Source organism: Coffea eugenioides, chromosome 11 (assembly GCF_003713205.1).
Source record: "Coffea eugenioides isolate CCC68of chromosome 11, Ceug_1.0, whole genome shotgun sequence".
Classification (NCBI taxonomy): Eukaryota; Viridiplantae; Streptophyta; class Magnoliopsida; order Gentianales; family Rubiaceae; genus Coffea; species Coffea eugenioides.
In genome coordinates, this window is record NC_040045.1 from 4,599,330 (window position 1) to 4,618,870 (window position 19,541).

General features: G+C 35.0%; 1 protein-coding gene and 1 non-coding gene across 5 annotated transcripts; both read right to left on the bottom strand.

Annotated features, from left to right (window-relative positions):
* Window positions 1-2,427: 2,427 nt before the first annotated feature.
* On the bottom strand, window positions 2,428-18,333 carry LOC113751680. Of its 4 annotated transcripts, none has more exons than XM_027295773.1 (14): window positions 17,667-18,333; window positions 16,322-16,603; window positions 14,179-14,358; window positions 13,479-13,614; window positions 11,559-11,902; window positions 9,905-10,034; window positions 6,439-6,567; window positions 6,266-6,310; window positions 5,328-5,407; window positions 4,222-4,318; window positions 4,042-4,131; window positions 3,798-3,851; window positions 3,049-3,114; window positions 2,428-2,978 (listed from the first exon to the last, which is right to left on the bottom strand). In XM_027295773.1, the coding sequence occupies exons 1-14, from the start codon at window positions 18,122-18,124 to the stop codon at window positions 2,826-2,828; spliced, it is 2,244 nt and encodes a 747-aa protein (XP_027151574.1). In that variant the 5' UTR covers window positions 18,125-18,333; the 3' UTR covers window positions 2,428-2,825. The 4 variants fall into 4 exon arrangements, 3 of the variants coding, with proteins under 3 accessions (XP_027151574.1, XP_027151573.1, XP_027151572.1); XM_027295772.1 differs by having other exon boundaries at window positions 11,559-11,899; window positions 14,179-14,370; XM_027295771.1 differs by having other exon boundaries at window positions 14,179-14,370.
* Window positions 14,387-14,541, bottom strand: LOC113754559. The gene has a single exon (XR_003465242.1). It is a non-coding gene; the product is annotated as a U1 spliceosomal RNA (small nuclear RNA).
* Window positions 18,334-19,541: the final 1,208 nt, after the last annotated feature.

The following is a 19,541-nucleotide window of genomic DNA, read 5'->3' on the forward strand; positions in this document are numbered from 1 at the left end:
TACACATTATTAATTGTTACATGGGTCAATAAAACCAATAATTTTTTGTGTAGAAAAATTTATTATGTAGGTTCTTTTTTTTCTTTTTTTTTGTCGATACGATAGAATTCCTATAACCTAAGCTAGCCTATTTTAGGGGGGAGGAGGAGGGGATTCGATGTGAGTAGAAACTCCATCGCAACTGGTCAATGAAGACCGTCACATATTGTGACAAATTTTGTGGGAGGCAAGGTTCGAACCCTTGACCTCCCGCACCACCAAGCCTAAAAAGGCTTGGGATGACCACTGGACGGCTATTATGTAGGTTCTTGAAAATGCTATTGTTACAGTTTGTTATTGTTGACACTCTCTGAGTACTATTAATTATTACATAAGTCAATAAAAACAAAACTATTATTGTTGTGTAGGTTTTTGAGAAGTTGGAGAAATGTTTGATATTTTTTTTACAAATGCCTCACTTTACACCTTTTTATTTTTTTCCTAAATACCATACAAAAAATATGATATATTCTACATACTCTTTTTCCTCCCTAATGCTTAGATGCTGCTGGTGTGATTCTAACCGAGGAATCAGACGCTAACAACAAACGAGTTTCCAGTGGAACTCAGTAAAGTGAGCTCTCCATCTTTCAAAGTCAAATTATATCGATCATATATATATATATATTGTTTCTGTATTTATTATTTTTGACAATAGATCAGAGAGACTAACTTTTGTTAGAAAATTTCAATGAATTGATAATTAAGTGAAGGGTATTGTTGTCTTTTTGTTACATCAAGGGAGGTCCTCATAATTATATGTAAATCTCAAGGAAGTCTCGTGAAATTGTTAGAAATCTTAATGGAGGTTTCTGAAATTATAGGAACATAAATAACAACCTATTTTTGGCCCCTGTTATTAATAAAGTAAAACCTCTATAATTTTATAAATTTGGAACCATATAAATTCTATTAATTTAGAGAGGTATTAATTAATCGATAAATTGATAATTTATTCATTATTGAATGTACTAACAATTCAAAGAAATACTCATTTAATCAGCTAAAGTTTTACTTTATTTTATGAAAATATAGACTATTCTATTAATAAAAAGGAGGTTCAAAATCTAAGGAATATAAACTAATCCATATCTAACTGATTTGCAAGTATAATTTAATTCTATTAATGTTTTTACTCTATGTATGCAATTGATATCATTTTTCTATTATTAAGATGTCAAAAGTATTAAAAAATAGTAAATGATAAATGCCCACTTTCATTTTATTAAATACATACAATGAATTATATTAACAATATTATGTATATAGTCTTTTTATGATAAACAAATACAAGGTTTGCTTACATAATTCATCGTTAAACTACGACTTCCTATCTAAAAAATGTTTATAAATCAATAATAGACTTGTATTTTAGAAAAAAATGTGATATGTAATTTTAGTGAATTATATATTTATGAAATGAATGGGACCAATGAGTTAAGTAAGGTTTTCAAAAAAATTATTATCTTATTATTTTATCAAAATTATTAATTTAACTCATTAGCCCAAATCGGGATGGATAAAAATTATTATTTAATAGAGGTTATTAATTTATCAAATATTGACTAAAAGCAATTTTATTGTATCTATTAATAAGGGTGGCAATGAGGCGGGGTGGCCCCGTTGTCAAATAACTCCTCCCTCCCTCGCCCCTTGTCCCATTTTCCTCACGAGAGAAGAAATCAACCTACCATATTTAACAATCTGCTCATTCACGGGACAATTTTATTATTTATTCTATCTCAAAATATTCATTAACAACAAGCTCAAGTTCTCAACTTTAAACTATTCAACGAGTTGCAAATACTAATAATTAAAGAAGATTAGCAATATGTCAATACCATGAAAATGACATTAAAACATTCGACTGAGATGTAATAGAACGAAATCACAATTGTATGTTCACTTATAATAACACAATTGTAAACAACACTAAATAAGATTAACAAACTATCAAGATAAAAACAAAACACAAGAAGTCAAGTTACATTCCGGTATTCAACAAACTTAGTCAAGTTGATTTCTCATATTACTAAGAATTGGATTATAACTAAATTATTATATTGTGTATATATATGTATTATATATACATCTTATCTGTTAATGACCATGTTGTTGGACATATGTGAAGAATTTGTTCGTATTAATTTATGAAATTGTTTTCTCAAACTGGCCCTGTTTATGTGAATATGATGATTAGCTTCTTGATCCGGTAGGTAAGAGAACTATCAGAATCTAAAGAATAAAAAATTCAGATACCAAGGGGACAATTTCGACAGCAAATGGAGCCAAAATTGCAAATTTACATGTCAAATGGATTTCCTAATTGGATATACTTCTTTCTTCTGCCCAAGAAGCAAGCGCAGCAGATAAAACCACACATTAACATACATCACCATCAAAGAGTTTCAATGGCTATAGCAGCAAAGAATATCAATGCTTGTAACAACAAACTATGACCTCCTCCTCCTCTATTTTATTCAAACATGGAGTTGTCTTCCATATCCAGAGGAAATTGTACATGATACAGGTGGTTTCTGGAGAGCATGAATTAACATTGATTAACCTAACAAAGAATTTACAGAAAATCACAATAACATCCTCATTCTCCTTTCTACATCCTTCCTCTGCCATTTATGAATGAGAAAAGCTCCAGAATGCCAATGCATGCCATCACATAACAGAACCAATAACTCGTGTTCCCCATCTCAGCAACAAGCCGAGGTGACAGCATCACTTAAGCAGAGAGGGCATAGCTCAACCATCCACTATTCAACCATACAAACTTAAGCAAGCAAGCCATCCCATTTTTGTCTAAGAATCTCAGCCACCCTAGAGCAGGGAACAGCCTGGAGTATAGTTCCGTCTTCCAAAGCTGTTTCCGTTACAAGCCCAAGCCTCAACAACGTGTTCTTTGCCTTGTCAATTGGCATTTCAATCTGCACAAATATCCAGATTTTCATCAACACAAATAATTGCAGCTGACAAATAAACATGTCACGCTTTTACCTTTTCGTTGAAAACATCAAAAATAAATTTCTCACACTCGTCTCCAACCCTCCTTGCAGAAACCATCTGCATTTTAAAAATTCCTGATTATATGCAGATATACATGAGGCTGATAACCACAAAGAAGCCATCTCTTTGCACAAATGTGCAAACCCAAAATTTCAAATGTACAAACACATGAAGGTTGTCAATGTATACATCAGAATTTCCAGTTACAAGTGCATGTCTTTGATTTGTTGTGACAACGAGCTGCTATTTCTAATTTATGCACGTCATTTACAGCGGCAGTCAGTCCAATTTAAGGAATCCACTCACAGCAATACCTTATAAATGTCCTTCAGCATAGCATTCCTAGCAACCTTCACTAGTTTCTCACAAGGGCAAGGTCTGTCTTCATTATTGGTACTGTGTTAGGTGCAAAGTGCGTGCAATCTGAGAATAGCCGTTTGCCCAATTAGAGGGCAGGTTGCTAAATCCTAGACTAGTAATATGATTTTGGTGTACTATGCCATGTCCGCAATGCGAAATTGGTGCAAAAATATCACAGGAGTTCAAGTTCATCGTAATGACATATGTCAAAAGGAAAAATATAAACAGAAAATATGGAAATGAAAAGAACTTGAGCTTAAGAAGCATACTGGAAGTTTATCTAATGTAACCCTGAGAAAACAAAACTGCCAGGAAGCAGATGCACTGAACTTGTTGAAGTCAATGTATACAAATAGAGGACCAAGTAGATTAATATAGACCTGGCAATTCTCTCCTTTAAGTAGGATTGCATATGCAAGAATGGCTTCCTTGTACTGCAAAAAAAATCATTATATAGATGAAACTTTCTGCCACCACCAGGAGAAAAAAAGGGATATCATGCAAGAGGAATTGGGATGGAGCAGGAAAACTTTATATTACTTAGCTAACTCTAAGTTGGAACAACTTCGGAGTTCTTATCTCTATTTGTCCAGCTAAAATGAGTTGACGAAATAGAGCCCTTACTTGCTGTTGTTGAGAAGCATCAAGGAGAAAGAAAACGGAACCAAAGCCACTTGCGACAGTTTTCTCATAAAGTGTCCTGTTAACGAGAAGCTTAAAAAAATTGAGAAAATAAACCATGAGATCTGGAGATGCATGCTAAAACATAACCTGAAATAAAGGAGGGGGACATTCTGGACTCACTTGGTACCGATCCCTGGTAGTTTTATAACCCAAGACCACACGAAAAACATATATTAAAAGTGCACTAACTGTAATTACATCCAGAAGTATAGCCGATCTGCAAGAATCAGATGACAAAATTCAAATCCTCACCGTCAATTAGCACATAGTTTAAGTATATGGCTTAGATATCAAAGGCATTGGTGAGGAAAACATTGTCCTTGGATCACCAATATTGGAAATACGAGAACACGCAAATTAAGGAGCATGTAATATAACATCGTGCAGCTGCCATATGAAAATGTCAATCAAAACAAATTCAGCAGGTCTTTTAATCATAAACTTTTTACAACATCCACATTATGAAAACACAAGGCAGCTATAAGGTGTTAATAATCACTTTCCATAGGGAAACACAATCTAGAATGATAGACTGCATTTTCATGAGCTCAATTCTAAAATAAACTCTTAAACAGTATATTGGTACAACATGCTCATCTAAATGCAAAGTGCTATTACTCCAGAGAAGAAATTTAGAAATCTGATAATGTTGCGGTATCATAATGACATTGAAAGGAGCATGCAATATTATAAGGCTATAAAACCCAAGCTATGAGAGCTTTAATCTGATAATTCCAGGCAGAATATATGATTTTTTATCAAATTTTTATCAGCTGGGGACCTTATAGAAGGATAAATAATAACTAACATGCCAGACAGATATCCATGTACATATCAAAATCACTACATGGCAATCAGAACAGTGGTAGGTCTGATGGAATGAGTAAGATCCTCCAAACTGAAACTGTTTGTGGGACAGTCTTTTCCAGTTCCGTAGATCCTTTTGCAATGGCATACATCTTTCCCAGCACTATTCGGAATGCTTCAATCCCATACGAATCTGGTAACTTATGTACCTTGATTGAATCCTGGTGCAATTTTTATACAATGATCTCTACCTTTTAAAGAACAGAAAGGGGGGAAAAAGGCCAGCAGAACTGTCAAATTGCCAGACTGTTCCTTGCACAACAAGGAGTCTCGGTAGATCTAAAAGCGAAAAATTTTCAGAAATAACATGCCAAGAAAAGGAGAATTTTAGAAGCAATAGTTAATTACTGAGCACATACGGGGAAGATAAAATGTCCTCAAACTTGTAGTTTATGAAGAATGCTAATAGTCCCAATATAGTAGCCACATCCAAGCGTACCTACAAACAGAATTAGCATAACATCATCAAGAGGAGAAAACATTTCAGCAACGATGCATATTTTATTTAATAATATGTAAAGCAGATCCACAAGCAGAAAGAAAAAAGGAATAAAGGCAATATGCAATTATCACGCCTAGTATACCAACGAACAACATTAGCATGACACGCTGAAGAGGAAAAGGCATATGATATATATACACGATGAAGCATACTTTTATGATATCTAATGCACATCTAAGGCATGAAAAGTAACAGGACTAAAATCAATTTCCAATCATCACACTGAATCTTTTGAACATACTATACAATTAATATGGAAATCATTAGAAACGAGATCAATAGCAAGTTGGAAACAAAAATTGCTGAATAACTGCACCCGATTGAATTATAACATGCATTGACAGGTGAATTGAAATGAAAAATTGAACAACCGGATACAATAAATAAGTTTATTTCGTTGAGTTCTCCATATCAAAGTCAATTGCTATCACTTTTTCCTTACATTTTCATCATTCATGTCAAGTGACAAAAACTTCTTTCACTGGAGTCTTGAACCTGCTCTCCTTTAAACCACTTCTATTTATCTACTCTATTTATTTAGTTGTCAGAAGCAGATTAGATGATTCGAAACAGGACAACAGAAACAATAACAACCAAAAATTGAAAGAAGATAATAGCCTACATGATTAGAAAAGCCAAATTAACACTCCAACCGTCTTTAGAGAAAAAGAATAACAAATGAGCCAAGACAACAATTTGCTATGATACGAGTAAAGCAATTAGCAAGAAGTCCAAATTCATAAACATTTATCAAAAATTTTTGTGTGGAAGAGTATTACTGAATTTTCTCCATACCGCATCAAGGATGCGGAAAGAAAGCTTCTTGTGAGGAAATATAACCTACACCAAAATACACATGAGAAATAAAGTAAAGAACTGCCCCACCTAGACATTGAAAATTCAAATAGCGTAATAAATTTTCACCAATAGAAACAGACTAAGTCTAAGTGTAGTTCTAGTAATTTTACTGGTAAATCTGGTATAGGAATTTTCTCATAAATCTTCAACTCCAAGGGAGGAACATTAGCTTTATCTTCAGTATCTGTTCCATCCAACTCCTTTGTATAGAGCAGAATCAACTCTTTGAATGCTGGCTCCTATCAAAGACACTTTTCTTGAATTCCAAAGTGATAATTTTGAAAAAACAAAAAACAAGAATAAATTGATCAAACAATTCACGTAAAGGTATGGTAATACCAAAAGACAAGCGCAGAGGAATGTGTAAATTCTTGAGACATTTTTGCAAGTTCAAGGGTATTACATACTTTAGAAGATTCCACAGGTCATGATAGTCTGATCTGATCAATTCTGGGGCAGATGGGCAAGGAATCAAGGATATAAAGGCAAGACGTTAACAAAATAATCAGGTAGTGTCTTTTTAACAACCAGGTATCCACCATAAAGAAAAGAATTGAATTTTGATTAATATTCATCTGAGTCCTACAAGTGCCATTGAAACACAAGTATTAAACCCTCTAACATGCATAACAGTCCTTCAACCATGCCAATAATTAAAGAAATGAAAAGCGAAATTTTGAAAATGATTTGTAAATTTACCAAGTGTGAAATGTTTATTAGTAATCAAGTTTAAAATAGTTATGAAAGATTCGATATGCAATATCCACAATTTACATGTGCCATATAATGAGGAAAAGCATAATACAATTTGTTAAACAACTGATTTACTAGTAAATGTTAAAGACAGCAATTAAAATTGCATTCACAATGATAATAAAATTATATTTATTTGACATAGCAACTATGCTTTAGCTTGCAATGTGTGGCTATTAGAATAAAATAGGTGCGATGTCAGTCCTTTAACCCTGAATATGTTTCGAGAACAAAATGTGCACTTCTATACTCCCCTTTTGTCAATCTACAAATATATCATACATTAAATTGGTAAATGAAAATTTTTGAAGGCATGTATCCATTAAACAAGTATAATACTTTCATGTGTGGAAAAATTTTGAATCCCTTTCTGTAAAAATGTTGTCTTTGTTTGTCTCTGTCATGCCAATTCCATGTCTATGCTTCTATAGTATGCAAGTTAAAGTCATGGACTTCTACTGCTTCGAGGACCACATGTTTAGTTGATTCAAAACTTTCTTAGGGGAAGTTCACCTCAAATGGCAGGCACATTAAAATTATCAACACCTCTAGTCAATTATGTATCATTTCATCTACGGTCTGTTAAAATTGCTACGAGGACATCTCATAGATGACTGTAAATTCCATCTCATAAATTCTACATAACTTTAACATCATTCAAGATATATCAGGTTCATATACTTTTCTTGTGAAGAAATTAAGTTGCCTCCAAGCAGTTAGTAAACAGAAAACTTCAACTAAAAAGGAAACCAACCCAATACCAATAGAAAGGGCCTTTGGCCAGCTTCAACAGGGACTGGATGTTAACATCATGTCTCAAATTATATGACACATCAAGTGAATCAAAGGCACTGGGAACCTCACCAGTTGTTCTCATGCTTGATTTGGTTGAACACTGTCTTTCTTTCTTAGCTTATATAGAATAACATATTTTGCCAGATACAACCATAAGGAGATTTTGTCCATATCTCAGCATCAGTGTCCATTTACTAATCATCAGAACTGTGTCCAAGCTATCAAACAACTACTTGGAGCCTCCACACATGACTGAGTTAGTTGAATTTTAAAGACATTGCTTCTATTAATAGAAGTTGCTACTAACTGTATTGATAATCATTAACCTTAACTGTTAATTCCAACATGATCGCAAGGAATTATCATATATAAGTACAGCAGACAAACTAAGAGTCCATTTCGTAAACTGTAAAAAATTCCCTAAAGAAAATATTTCCCCTGAAAATAAATGTCATGGAAAATATAATCATTTTCCAGAAGAATTCAGGTGTTTGGTTATTAGTTCTAGGAAAGTGTTTTCAAAATATCCCCCAATCGCTGACTGTTCTTTTTGGCAGAATCACCAATCTTCCACCACAACTCTCCCAACCAGTGCCCCCACCCTGCTACTCGCCCTCCCCCATCCCAACTGCTGCCTCTGCCACCACTGTACTATCTATGAAAAGAAATTCTAAACCAAACCACACAGTAGTGTCTATGAAAAAAACAAATTGATCTTCTGAAGAAAACCCATATGAGAATTATATAAAGATATTTTAAAAAATAAGGCCAGAGCAATCTTTTTGCAACAAAATATCCTCTGCAATCCATCCTCCCTCCAGCCATCTCTTTTCTTTCCTTTTTGCATCCATCTCCCATGGCTGTCGCTTTGCTCCCCATATTAGATTTCTGGCAAACTCAGATATACCTATATTTTGTGTGTCTAATGGGTATGTGCCAAGGGGCATACAGTGTGTGGATTTGCTTGTGATAATGCTGGCGTTTGATTTATTTGGGGGCATGGGAAGGAGGAACAGGGAAGAAGATGAGGAGTCCAGGCCCTGGTAGCCTGACTATAAGGTGTTTATTTCTTCAAATCGAGTTCCCTTTCGAAAGTGGGGAACGATGAGATTACTTGTTGATGTAAATGAAAAATAACTCAAGAAGTTGTGATCAGGAACTTAATTTACACCCATTTGACGTGAAAAATTTTCAGCAGTAAGCAGTAAAATAATTTCAGGGACTTTATAGTAACCAAACACCGGAAATTCCTGAAAATGTTTTCTGGAAAACATTTTCAGTTGAAACAAACACACCCTTGTGCCACATCAATAAAGTTGAACTTTTGTAGAAGGCGATCAAAACCTTTTTAAATGGATCAGGCTCCATCTAATTTTCTACTTCCATTAGTAATTTGGTTTCAAAGCTTCCGTAAAAAGTTCATTAATCCATCGGATAGTGTTTTCAGGCATTGGAAACGAAGTCATGGTCTTTTGTCAAACAGAGATTCCATTTTATCCTTGTAGGACGTAATTTTGTTATCATGGTGATGTCTGGCACATAGAAAAATCATAGTAAACCAACTAATCAACTTCAGGTGACCAAACTTACATCTATCTGAAAACTAATGATTCTGGAGTAAAACCAAATAAAAAATTCAGCTTCAGCCACCATTGATGAATTTTTATGAACTTTTCATCTTATTAACAACAATACTGCTTCATTTTATATCTTTTGTTTAATCTGTGACTTAGTTCATGCACAAACATGAGTTGCCGATAATATAAAGCACATAACAATAATCATACCCCACTTGGTTTCAACTGGAATTAGCTAAAAATCCAAAATTACTTTAGTAAGATTTTAAATTTTTTGGGTCAGATCATCTTGGAATCAGTAATCACGAGAGCAGTTCAAGCACTGGAAGCCGAAACTTGAGGTTCTTTTATGACATTCAATTTTGAACTTAAATTCTGCCAGATTTTGTGGAAAATCAGATTTATCCTAGCAAAGGAAGAAAAAAACATAAACATGTATATGCGCCTATACCTGGAGAGTTGATTGAGAGATAAGAATGGAAATGGCAGTTTTCAGCATCTTCCAGAAATCATTTCCACAATGTTTTAGTGAAGCAGGTCTCCATATATCACCAAGTGTTATCCTTGACAAGAATATAGGCCTACATATACAGATTATTTTTCATAATTTAATCATTTCAATGTTCAGAAAGTCAGATTACCAATTGTAAAAACAAAGCTGGTTGATGGAAAGCAATATCATCATACAGACACAAGTTCTTGCTAACTCCCTTTCCACCATGCCGGATCAGAGTTTTCAAAACTACACTAATAAGACAAAGATACACGACAAGATGCATGCCTAAACATATATATGCAAAGGATTTTCATGTTTTTACAGATGTGGCATGTAATTCTGCTTGGGAGATTAAGTACCATAGGTCCGCAAGTTTGACTATCCTTTCACAATGGCAATAGTAGTTTAACAGTGTATAACAAACTCTGCCACAAACCACAATAGTTTACAAGACCTTTAACACTGCACAGCACATGTGAAAGGCCGAGTTGTGAACAGTACGTATAATCTCCAAGGTCATAATAAAGCATTGAATATTGTTCCGAGGTGGTCTTTTAAGTAGAACTAGGAAGGTATGTGCAAAACAATCAAACTTCACTGAACAAACAGTCCTCAAAGGTTCTGAGCTTACCCTGGGTAAAGCTTCAAATTTCACTAATAATTTTAACAACTGGCAATACATTATTAGTCCATGCACTTGTGGGGTACTAGCATAGGAAAAGTCAAAACTACATTTCTGACCAGGGCTAAAAAACATAGCAACCAAGCTTCACCAAGAAGCAGTCTTCAAAAATTGTGAGCATAACCAGGGTTAAGCTTCATATTTAAATAATAAATTTTGCCAAATGGTAAGATGTTGTTAGTCCATGCACTGGTAGCATGGCAAACAGAAAACATTACATTTCCTTGTCACAGAAAACATTACGTTTCCTTGTCATACATTGGGTTGAAGTAACTTAGAAGTAGCACTCGCTTAAAAAAAATACAAAAGAAGAAGATAAAGAAGAAGAAAGTAAAAAGCACCTTGCTCATATAAAATCTTAATGTTAGCAAAATTGCAGAATTTTATCCTCTCCTCTCAAATAAAAAAGAGAAAAGCTAAACAGTCAAGAATTCTGCATTACTATACATGCTGTGCAATCATGCCATGTGAGTGCAAGCAAGCCTATAGTGCCTCACAAAACATATGCTCTTCTCTCTGAGTAAATTACTAGTGTATACAAATCACCACTTTACATGTAAGAAAGACTATGATTTGGTCAAAGAGAAATGTAAGACAACACAAATCGTAACAAGTAGCCATTATACATTCAGAAGCTCTCTCTCTCTCTCTCTCTCTCTCTCTCGACTATGATTTGGCCAAAGAGAAATGTACAACACAAATAGTAAGCAAAAGCGACTGTACATGCACAAGCTCTCTCACTCCTGCTCTGTGACACAAATACACAGAGAAGTGGGGAAAGCCAGGTGATTCACACATATATGCACTTCACAGATCATATTCACTTTGCCAACAAAATATAAGTGCATCTTTTGGGTTGATGGTGCAATCTCAGCATTTTACAATGACAGATAAGGACAAGAGAGCCAATTCACAATTTTTACCTACCCTGAGTAAGGTTTGGAGTCACAAACAACGGTCCTTGACTTGAGATCCAGCGCTTGTTCTGGGGCCGATGGTGCAAGTCCAATCCATGTAAGTAACTTTCTCAAGAGCCTGCCACGGGGCCCAGTAGTTGATAAGATTCCCTCATAACGAGTTACTGCCCTTTGAGCTGCTAACCAGATAGGAAGGTCACTGGATGTTAAAAGGTCAACTTCCAACTCATCTTCGGATGAGAATATCTCATCCAAATATGATTGTTGAAAGAATGGCAATTTCTTCAGCCAGTCATTTAGATTTTCTGTCCACAATATTGTATTGCGTATCTGTTTGTTCCTTTTGAGAACCTGCTGTAGAATAAACTGTAGTTAACTTCTGGTATGGATAAAAATTCACTTGGGTATCAGTTCCTTCTACTGAAGAGGTTCCTTTCAGTTTTTAAGTGTATTTACTTGCAAAATTGATTGCAACAACATTTGAATCTTGTACTTCAGACAGACTTGCTCAGATGCCTGAAGTCACTAAATTCCACCGCCCACAATCAAAAAAGGCCAATTCAAGGGCATGTTTAACAGTTTAAGCAATTAGTAAAGGAAAAAAGAATCATAATGCAGTCAGTTAATTGGCCCTGCATTGCTTGGCCAGTGATGTAAATGCTAATCACTTTAAACCACTGTGAACAGTATCAATCACTTAACCTGCAGTTAAAAATCTGAAGCAGCACTGAACAGTCAATGATTTTGAAATACATTGACAATCAATCAGACTACTCAATGTGCTGCGGACAGGTTGTGATGAAGCAACACTTACATTGACAAGTCTAGTGCCATAAAGATATCGAAACGCTCTGACAGTTTTGTCTATGAATCTACTGTACTAGCTTTCTAGGAATGACCAAATAAAGTCTAAAGAAAGAATAACATGATAATTTCAAGGGTAATTGGCAGTAAATCCCCTTAATGTTTGGTCTCAACACCACTTTGCCCCCTACCATTCATTTTTTACCACATTGCCCCCTTCTGTGTTAGTCTAAAGTTATATTTGACTCTTTCAAATTATTAAACTTCCAAAAATGCCCTTATTTCTACATATTGGAACTGTTCGATAAAACTGCGCTTTTCCTAAACAGATATCTTCCTCGTCGTATAAACTTACACGCAAATCCTATTTGCCTCTTATCATCCTTCTTGTATGAAAAACCCAGATCCTATTTGTAGGTTGCTTTGTCAATTTTTCTTCTTTGGAAACCTAGTAGCTAAATTCCCAAAAAAAATTACTCAAACTAGTTGGTACCAATTATTTAATGTCATGTATTGAAATTGTTTTTGCATAAAATTGATTGGTTCTTTCATTAAATTAGTTTGCATAAAATGAAGACAATATATGAATACATATGAAAAGTAATTTCAATACATGACACTAAATAAATGGTACCAAGTAATTTGAGTAATTTTTTTCTGAATTCAGCCACTAATTTGCCAAAGCAACAGAATTGACCCACACAAAGGAGCTGGGTTTTTCATACAAGGGCAGTAAAAGGATGCCCGTGTACGTTTATAAGAAATGAAGATATCTGTTAGGAAAACGGTAATTTTGTCCAAAAGTTCCGACATGTAGAAATAAAGGCATTTTCAGAAGTTTAATAATTGAAAATCGTCAAGTATAACTTTTGACTAATGGAAGGGGGCAAAGTTGTTAAAATTTAATGTTAGCGGGCAAAGTGGTATTGGCACCAAACCTTAAAGGGGTTTACTGCCATTTTCCCCAATTTTAAATCAAAACTTACTACGAATTTATTTTGATGATTAAACAGACAAAGACCTCAGAAATAGATTCAAGGACATGGAACACATAATGAAGAAGTATTTCACAAGATTGGCTAAATGGAAGACATAACAGATAAGACAGAAAACTGATGCCAAGTACCTCAGCTAACCATACACCAAACTTCCCCAGTGGTCTTGATATGAGAAAGAAAATTCTTTGTAACAGCATCGACTGCAAGTAATCCAGTTTTTCAACTGTTAACAATCCTTTCTGCCTCTCAGTCGCATGACCTCGCCTGTATTACAAGAGGTGATTACTTGTGAAGACTCCTATACAAAATGACAAGAAGAAGAAAAGAGAACCTCCAAGTTAGAAACTTCTAGTGTATCATCCCCTGTATAACACTAAAAATAGAATAATTTTGAATAAATGAGGCCATTGAACAAAAGGAGATTTTGAGTGCACTAAACTGTAAACAGTTGGCAAGCCTAGAAAAAACCACTTAGAAGATTCATACTAACCCAATATATAAGGTTATGGTACATAATTTCTCCCCAAGTACAAAAACCTACATATTCCATATTTCTAAATGCCATAGTTCTAGATTCACACTAGAACAAAAACATGCAAAGGCCACCAAGAGCAGACAAAAATGGTCAGCCACAACTGAAGCACCTTCAAGGAGAGTAAAATAAAAAATTGGAGAATCAAAACTCCAATACTCGGGGTTAATTTAAGAAACAAGATACAAGGAATAAGTTGTCATGTATCGAATGTTAAAGACAACAGATAAAATGCACTTGATATGGACATGTCTAAGGTTCTTGGGATGCATGATGCAGGATAAGAATAATGGTACCTGTAAATGATTGCATTTGATTCAGAAGCCCTTCTCCAGTCAACATATATTGGCAAAGTGAGAAGGTAATCGGTATTTAAAGAGGATGTCAATAGCAAATCCCGAACTGACAATTCTTCAAACTCGGCATTAGAAAGCAGCTGCACAAACGAACGCTGAAAACGGGCATGCACAGCAACTCTACAAAAAACTCTGAATAACTAGTCAAACAGATTTAGATAATAGATCAGGATCAGCAGAATTATGACATAAGCTCTAGCACTTGGGTGGACCTCGGGTGGACATCCTCCCAAGTGCAACGGAGGTCAGCAACCTAGGCCATCAGCCTTCTTGGTCAATCATTCTACCCGTCCAGGTGAGTGAATAAGAATAATAAGGATGATCAAAAATGTACAATTCATAAATGTGCACACTACAGTAGCAAAAACTACAAACAGATCAAATGTTTCAAAGACAAACTGCAACATAGAAAGTTGTGATTGAGTTCAACAGTTAATAAGCCTAGTTTTCATTTTGGACAATCACTCTCTCCCGCCTGTCACTATTCTTTCCTTGTGTTTATTTCATTAAAAATAATTCATGGGTAGCTTTTGGCTCTGTCACTAGTGCTCTGGCTTTCTTACCATAAATGGCAATTTCAAACAAAGAACCTTGACAAAGATAAAGAAAAGAACAAAGAATCCAAACCACCCTACTCAAGTATAACAGGAAAAAGAATATTAAATGGTACTCAATAATCTATTTTTGTTTTTGTGCTTTTCATCTGACTATTGTCTAACACTCTTATCGTGTTTCGGCAAAATTAATCTAGTCCTGCATTCAAGACATAGGATCTAAATATCAGCTCCAGTCAAAATATTGCTAAAGTACTGATCCATGCACAGGAGCTATGGTGGTTAGAGAAGGCTAGATGATCTGGCATGACAATAGCAAAATGGTGCTTATGTCCCAATAGTACTACCTTAACCGGGAAGGCCATACACAGTTGGCAAATAACAAAACCACAGCCACACAACCCAGAGGAACTAAAAGCACGCCCTTCTATTAAATGAATCATTCTTTTCCAGTTGGTCAAAAGACAAGGATGTAGGCTGGTTGGACATCTGGCAAACAAGGCTCGTACACATTTTACACATTATTTTGCAGGGATCAAGTATATCATGGAGAATTCTTTACAAACATTTGTGTCTTTGGTAATGCAAGCTGATGAAGATAGAGAAGAAATCTAAATAGAATAAGGAGGGATTTCAATTTTTATCTGTTTGACAGGACATTTTCCAGTCCTGGTCCTTATATGCATACGAGACTTACAAACATTTATGTCGTTGGTAATGCAAGCTGACAAAGATAGAGAAGAAATCCATATAGAATTAGGAGGGATTTCAAAATTTATCTGTTTGACAGGACAATTTTCTAGTCCTGGTCCTTATATGCATGCATACACCCTACTGTGTTCTGTAGTTGATCATTTGACAAGAATTGGACAGAAAAGTGTGTTGACTTAATGGTTTGCCACTTATCATCAATAAAGCTTGCCTAATTCGCAAAAAAAAAATGAAGGTTTGAGTTTTCAACAATATTGGAAAATAGGTGAAGAGAGAGAAGAGATAATCAATACTATGTAGAAAAATTATAGTCAGAGAATGAGTGCCTTCAATGACCTCCAGTATACTAATTTCCACAGGAAACCCCTATAAAGACCAGAATTACAATATTTCCCACAAACGTAATAAGAGGTAGAAGAACAAAAAGAGAGAGATACTAAGAGATTGATGTTCAAACTGTAGATTTAGTACCAAAAACTACAGCTAGAGTCTATTATAGTTCAAATGAGTGCAAATCATCAGATGCTAAAGCAATCAACAAGTAATATCCCAAAACAAATAAAGCATATGGCCATCATTAGAACTATCAAATAAGCAACCATAAGCTACCACTCATAAATTGACTGTATCTGTATCTAAAGAATTGCTTCAAGTTATTTTTGGATTAACATGTTCATGTTTGAAGATTGATTTAATTTACTTGTCATGTACATAATCCCATAGTCAAAACATATTACTTGAAACTTATTTTCAGAACATAACACAACATAATAAAAACATAATACACATACAAAATCAACAATTATAGAAGGTTGGACCTTTTCATGGGATTTGTCTTCATATTGTCAGAAAAAGAAGCCAATAGAGAAGCCAACTCAGAAGAAAGATCAGATTTTTTATTGTCAAACCCATTCACCCCATATTCTTCCATGCTACCAGCAGCATAAGAATTCTTTCCATTTGATTCAGATTTTCTTTCCAGATTAGATAAACCTTGGTAAACATTCCCCTCACTCTCCACAGAATTCGTCAGATCATAGTCAAGCCGCATTTCCTCTAAGATGCATTTGTGCTCAGCAAGAAGTATAGAATCCAAGCATCTGTAAAAATACATGAATAAAAAGGTCTCATTTGCACAATGATCTGAAAACATCCTTCAACTAATAATTACATGAGTTCCTTGTCGTTGCAAAAGGATAAATTGCTTAAAAAACCATGACCAAATGTAACCCTTTCCACAAAAGAATAGGGCACAGCCTTGCAGAGCATCATATCTCAAAATAAATAATACGCTTCTAGATTGCAATAGCAACTTCCATAAGTTTCAAACTTACACATAGCCTAGTCACAAGAGAAAAGGCTGCAATAGAGCACTCACATTACATATACCTCAAGCTAATAGAAGAATGCACAAGGAAGAGAAGGCGACCTGTGTTGCACAATTTTGACACATGAAAAACCCGTGCTATGCAAAAATATTTGATAAGTTTTACATTGGGTTGGTGAATCAGGAATCCAAGACACAAGGCAGCAAAAGGTAGAGTTTAAATGAAGTGTTGGCTACAGGTGGAGACATTTAAACCACAACTCCACAAGGAGATTGTCGGCAATCTACTCTTTTATGGTCAGAGGGACCTCTTCATTGGCTTATAAATGTTAATCTAACTTCATTGCTGATATGAAGGCCTCCCTCAAGCAAGAGAAAATGAGACTCGATAGCACAAGTCTCCGTTTCCTAGGACCATGGCCAAAAGAAAGCCACTACCTCCATTATTTGAACTAGGACTTGAGAGCTCACTCTTATCCATGTATCTTTGAATATCAGGCTCGCTCTCATTTCCATGTCCAATTATTTTATCAGGCCTTTAAGGTGCAGGAGTAATTAATAATCGGTTCCTACAAGTTTTGATGTACTTGGATATGTTCTGTCTATTATACCAACTAAAAGAGAATAGGTTGACTGAGGCAGTCAAACATCATTTATACAAACACTAAATTTAACATCAATTTACAAGGTAAGGAGACTACCCTCAATATTTCATGTCTTCCCCATAACCAATGCTCAAAAGTCACACAGCGAACATATAAAGAAGGGGGCAGTCGGTGAAATGCGTTAGTCAAAACCAAGCTATGAAAATTCAAAGAAACAATAACAATGCCTACTTGGAAAGATGAAGAAAGTGGTCGGCCTCGAGTTGTGAGTCGAACAACTCGGAAACGATGGCGTTGAGGAGCCTTGCCTTAGAAATGGAGATGTATCTCGGCCTAGGAACTTCAATTCCCGATATCCCATCACTACCATTCTCACTCCCTTCTACTGCTGCCTTCTCTGAATCTCCATCAGCAGGCTCTCTCGCACTGGGAGGACCTTTTTCGTTGTTGTTAATGTTTATCTTGACATCATGAGGAGACTGCAATCCAGGAGCAGGAGGACGGCCAGCGGAGGGTACTTGGTGGCAGACTCGAGAGCAACATTGAACTGCAGAAGCTGCAGAAAAAGAAGGGGTAGCAGCAGCAACTTTGGACAGAATAGGGGAAAAAGAGGGCAGAATTGTTGTTGATGAGGTTGTTGTTGACAAAGCAATTGTGCCATTGACGAATTGTAATGATAGAAACGCCATTTTGAATCCAACAAGTGGAAAGATAGATTCTTGAATCGTTTTTCACATCAGGCGGGTGAAGAAGAAGACGCCATTTTGAATCCAACAAGTGGAAAGATAGATTCTTGAATCGTTTTTTCACATCAGGCGGGTGAAACAGGAGGAGGAGGAGAGAGTGGATGCGCGGGTGAGTGGAGGGGCGTTGGCCTTGCTTTTGCAGATTAGAGAGAATCGTACAGTGTTAGCAGCCTTCCACGTCTTTCGAATGTATCTTTCAGAAAGAAATTTATTAGGAAAAGTAAAATAAAGAGTAAAATATCAAGAAGGTCCCTGTGGTTTGGAGAATATTCAATTTAACTCTTTGTCGTTCAGAAACCTACATTTTAGCTCCCTACAATTTTATTAAGGTGTAAATTATACAGAAACCATCTAAACTAATAGTAGCATGCAGAATGTCACAATTAGCCCTTTGGTCTACCAATGGACCAATCGAAAGCGAATAACGTGAAATATAAGCAATTGAAGATTTATAAAGGGACTCGAAGGATAATGGGTAACTTTCATATTCTCTCTTGCTGTTTGTTATGCATGATTTTGGTTTATGGGAGCTCTTAATAAGTTGAAATTGGTTGTAATAATTTGGATAACCTCGTAGATATATTGTTGTTGCATGTGGGTGTAGCGTTCATATTGGCCTTTTGTTGGGTTTTCATATTCAGTCTTTTGGTCAAAAAAGGATTCATATAATATATGCTACTGTAAAGGTTGAAACTTGATTGTAGTTCGATACGCTAATTTTGCTTTGTTTTTTTATCCCTGTCATCATCAGATTTGAAAAATATCTTCTCCGTTTGAATTAGCTGTTTTTTGAGGTGTTTTTAAAAAATTTTATTGTAACAGAGTTTTTAGAGTATAGTTTGGGATATTTTTAGAAAATATTTTGGCATATTTAAGAGTAGTAGAATTTTTAAAATATATTTTGAAATATTTTTTAAATATTAAAAAATTTTAAACTACTTTTTAAAGTATTCTTTAGAGTACTTTTTAAAAATTTTTATAGTATTTGAAAATTACTTAGGTGAACATAGTGAACATAACATAGTGAACGTTATAGGGACAAATTACTTAGGTGACTAATCTATACTCTTTTTTTTTTGCCTTATTGTATGAAACAGAAGAAAGTTGAAAAGGAGATGAACTAGTTGAGATTCACATGTATTTTGAGGGAAAATTTAGAAGTAATCCAAATATCGCTTATATTGGAAACTATAAAATAGGCATATAGAAAGATATGGATCCAAATGAAATGTCTATAATTTAGCTGTGTAGGATATTTAAGCAAGTGGACCTTGATACAACCAAGATTACATTTTGGTGGTGTGTCCCTGATTTAGACATGGACAATGGACTACTATCCAATTACAGGGATGATGATATT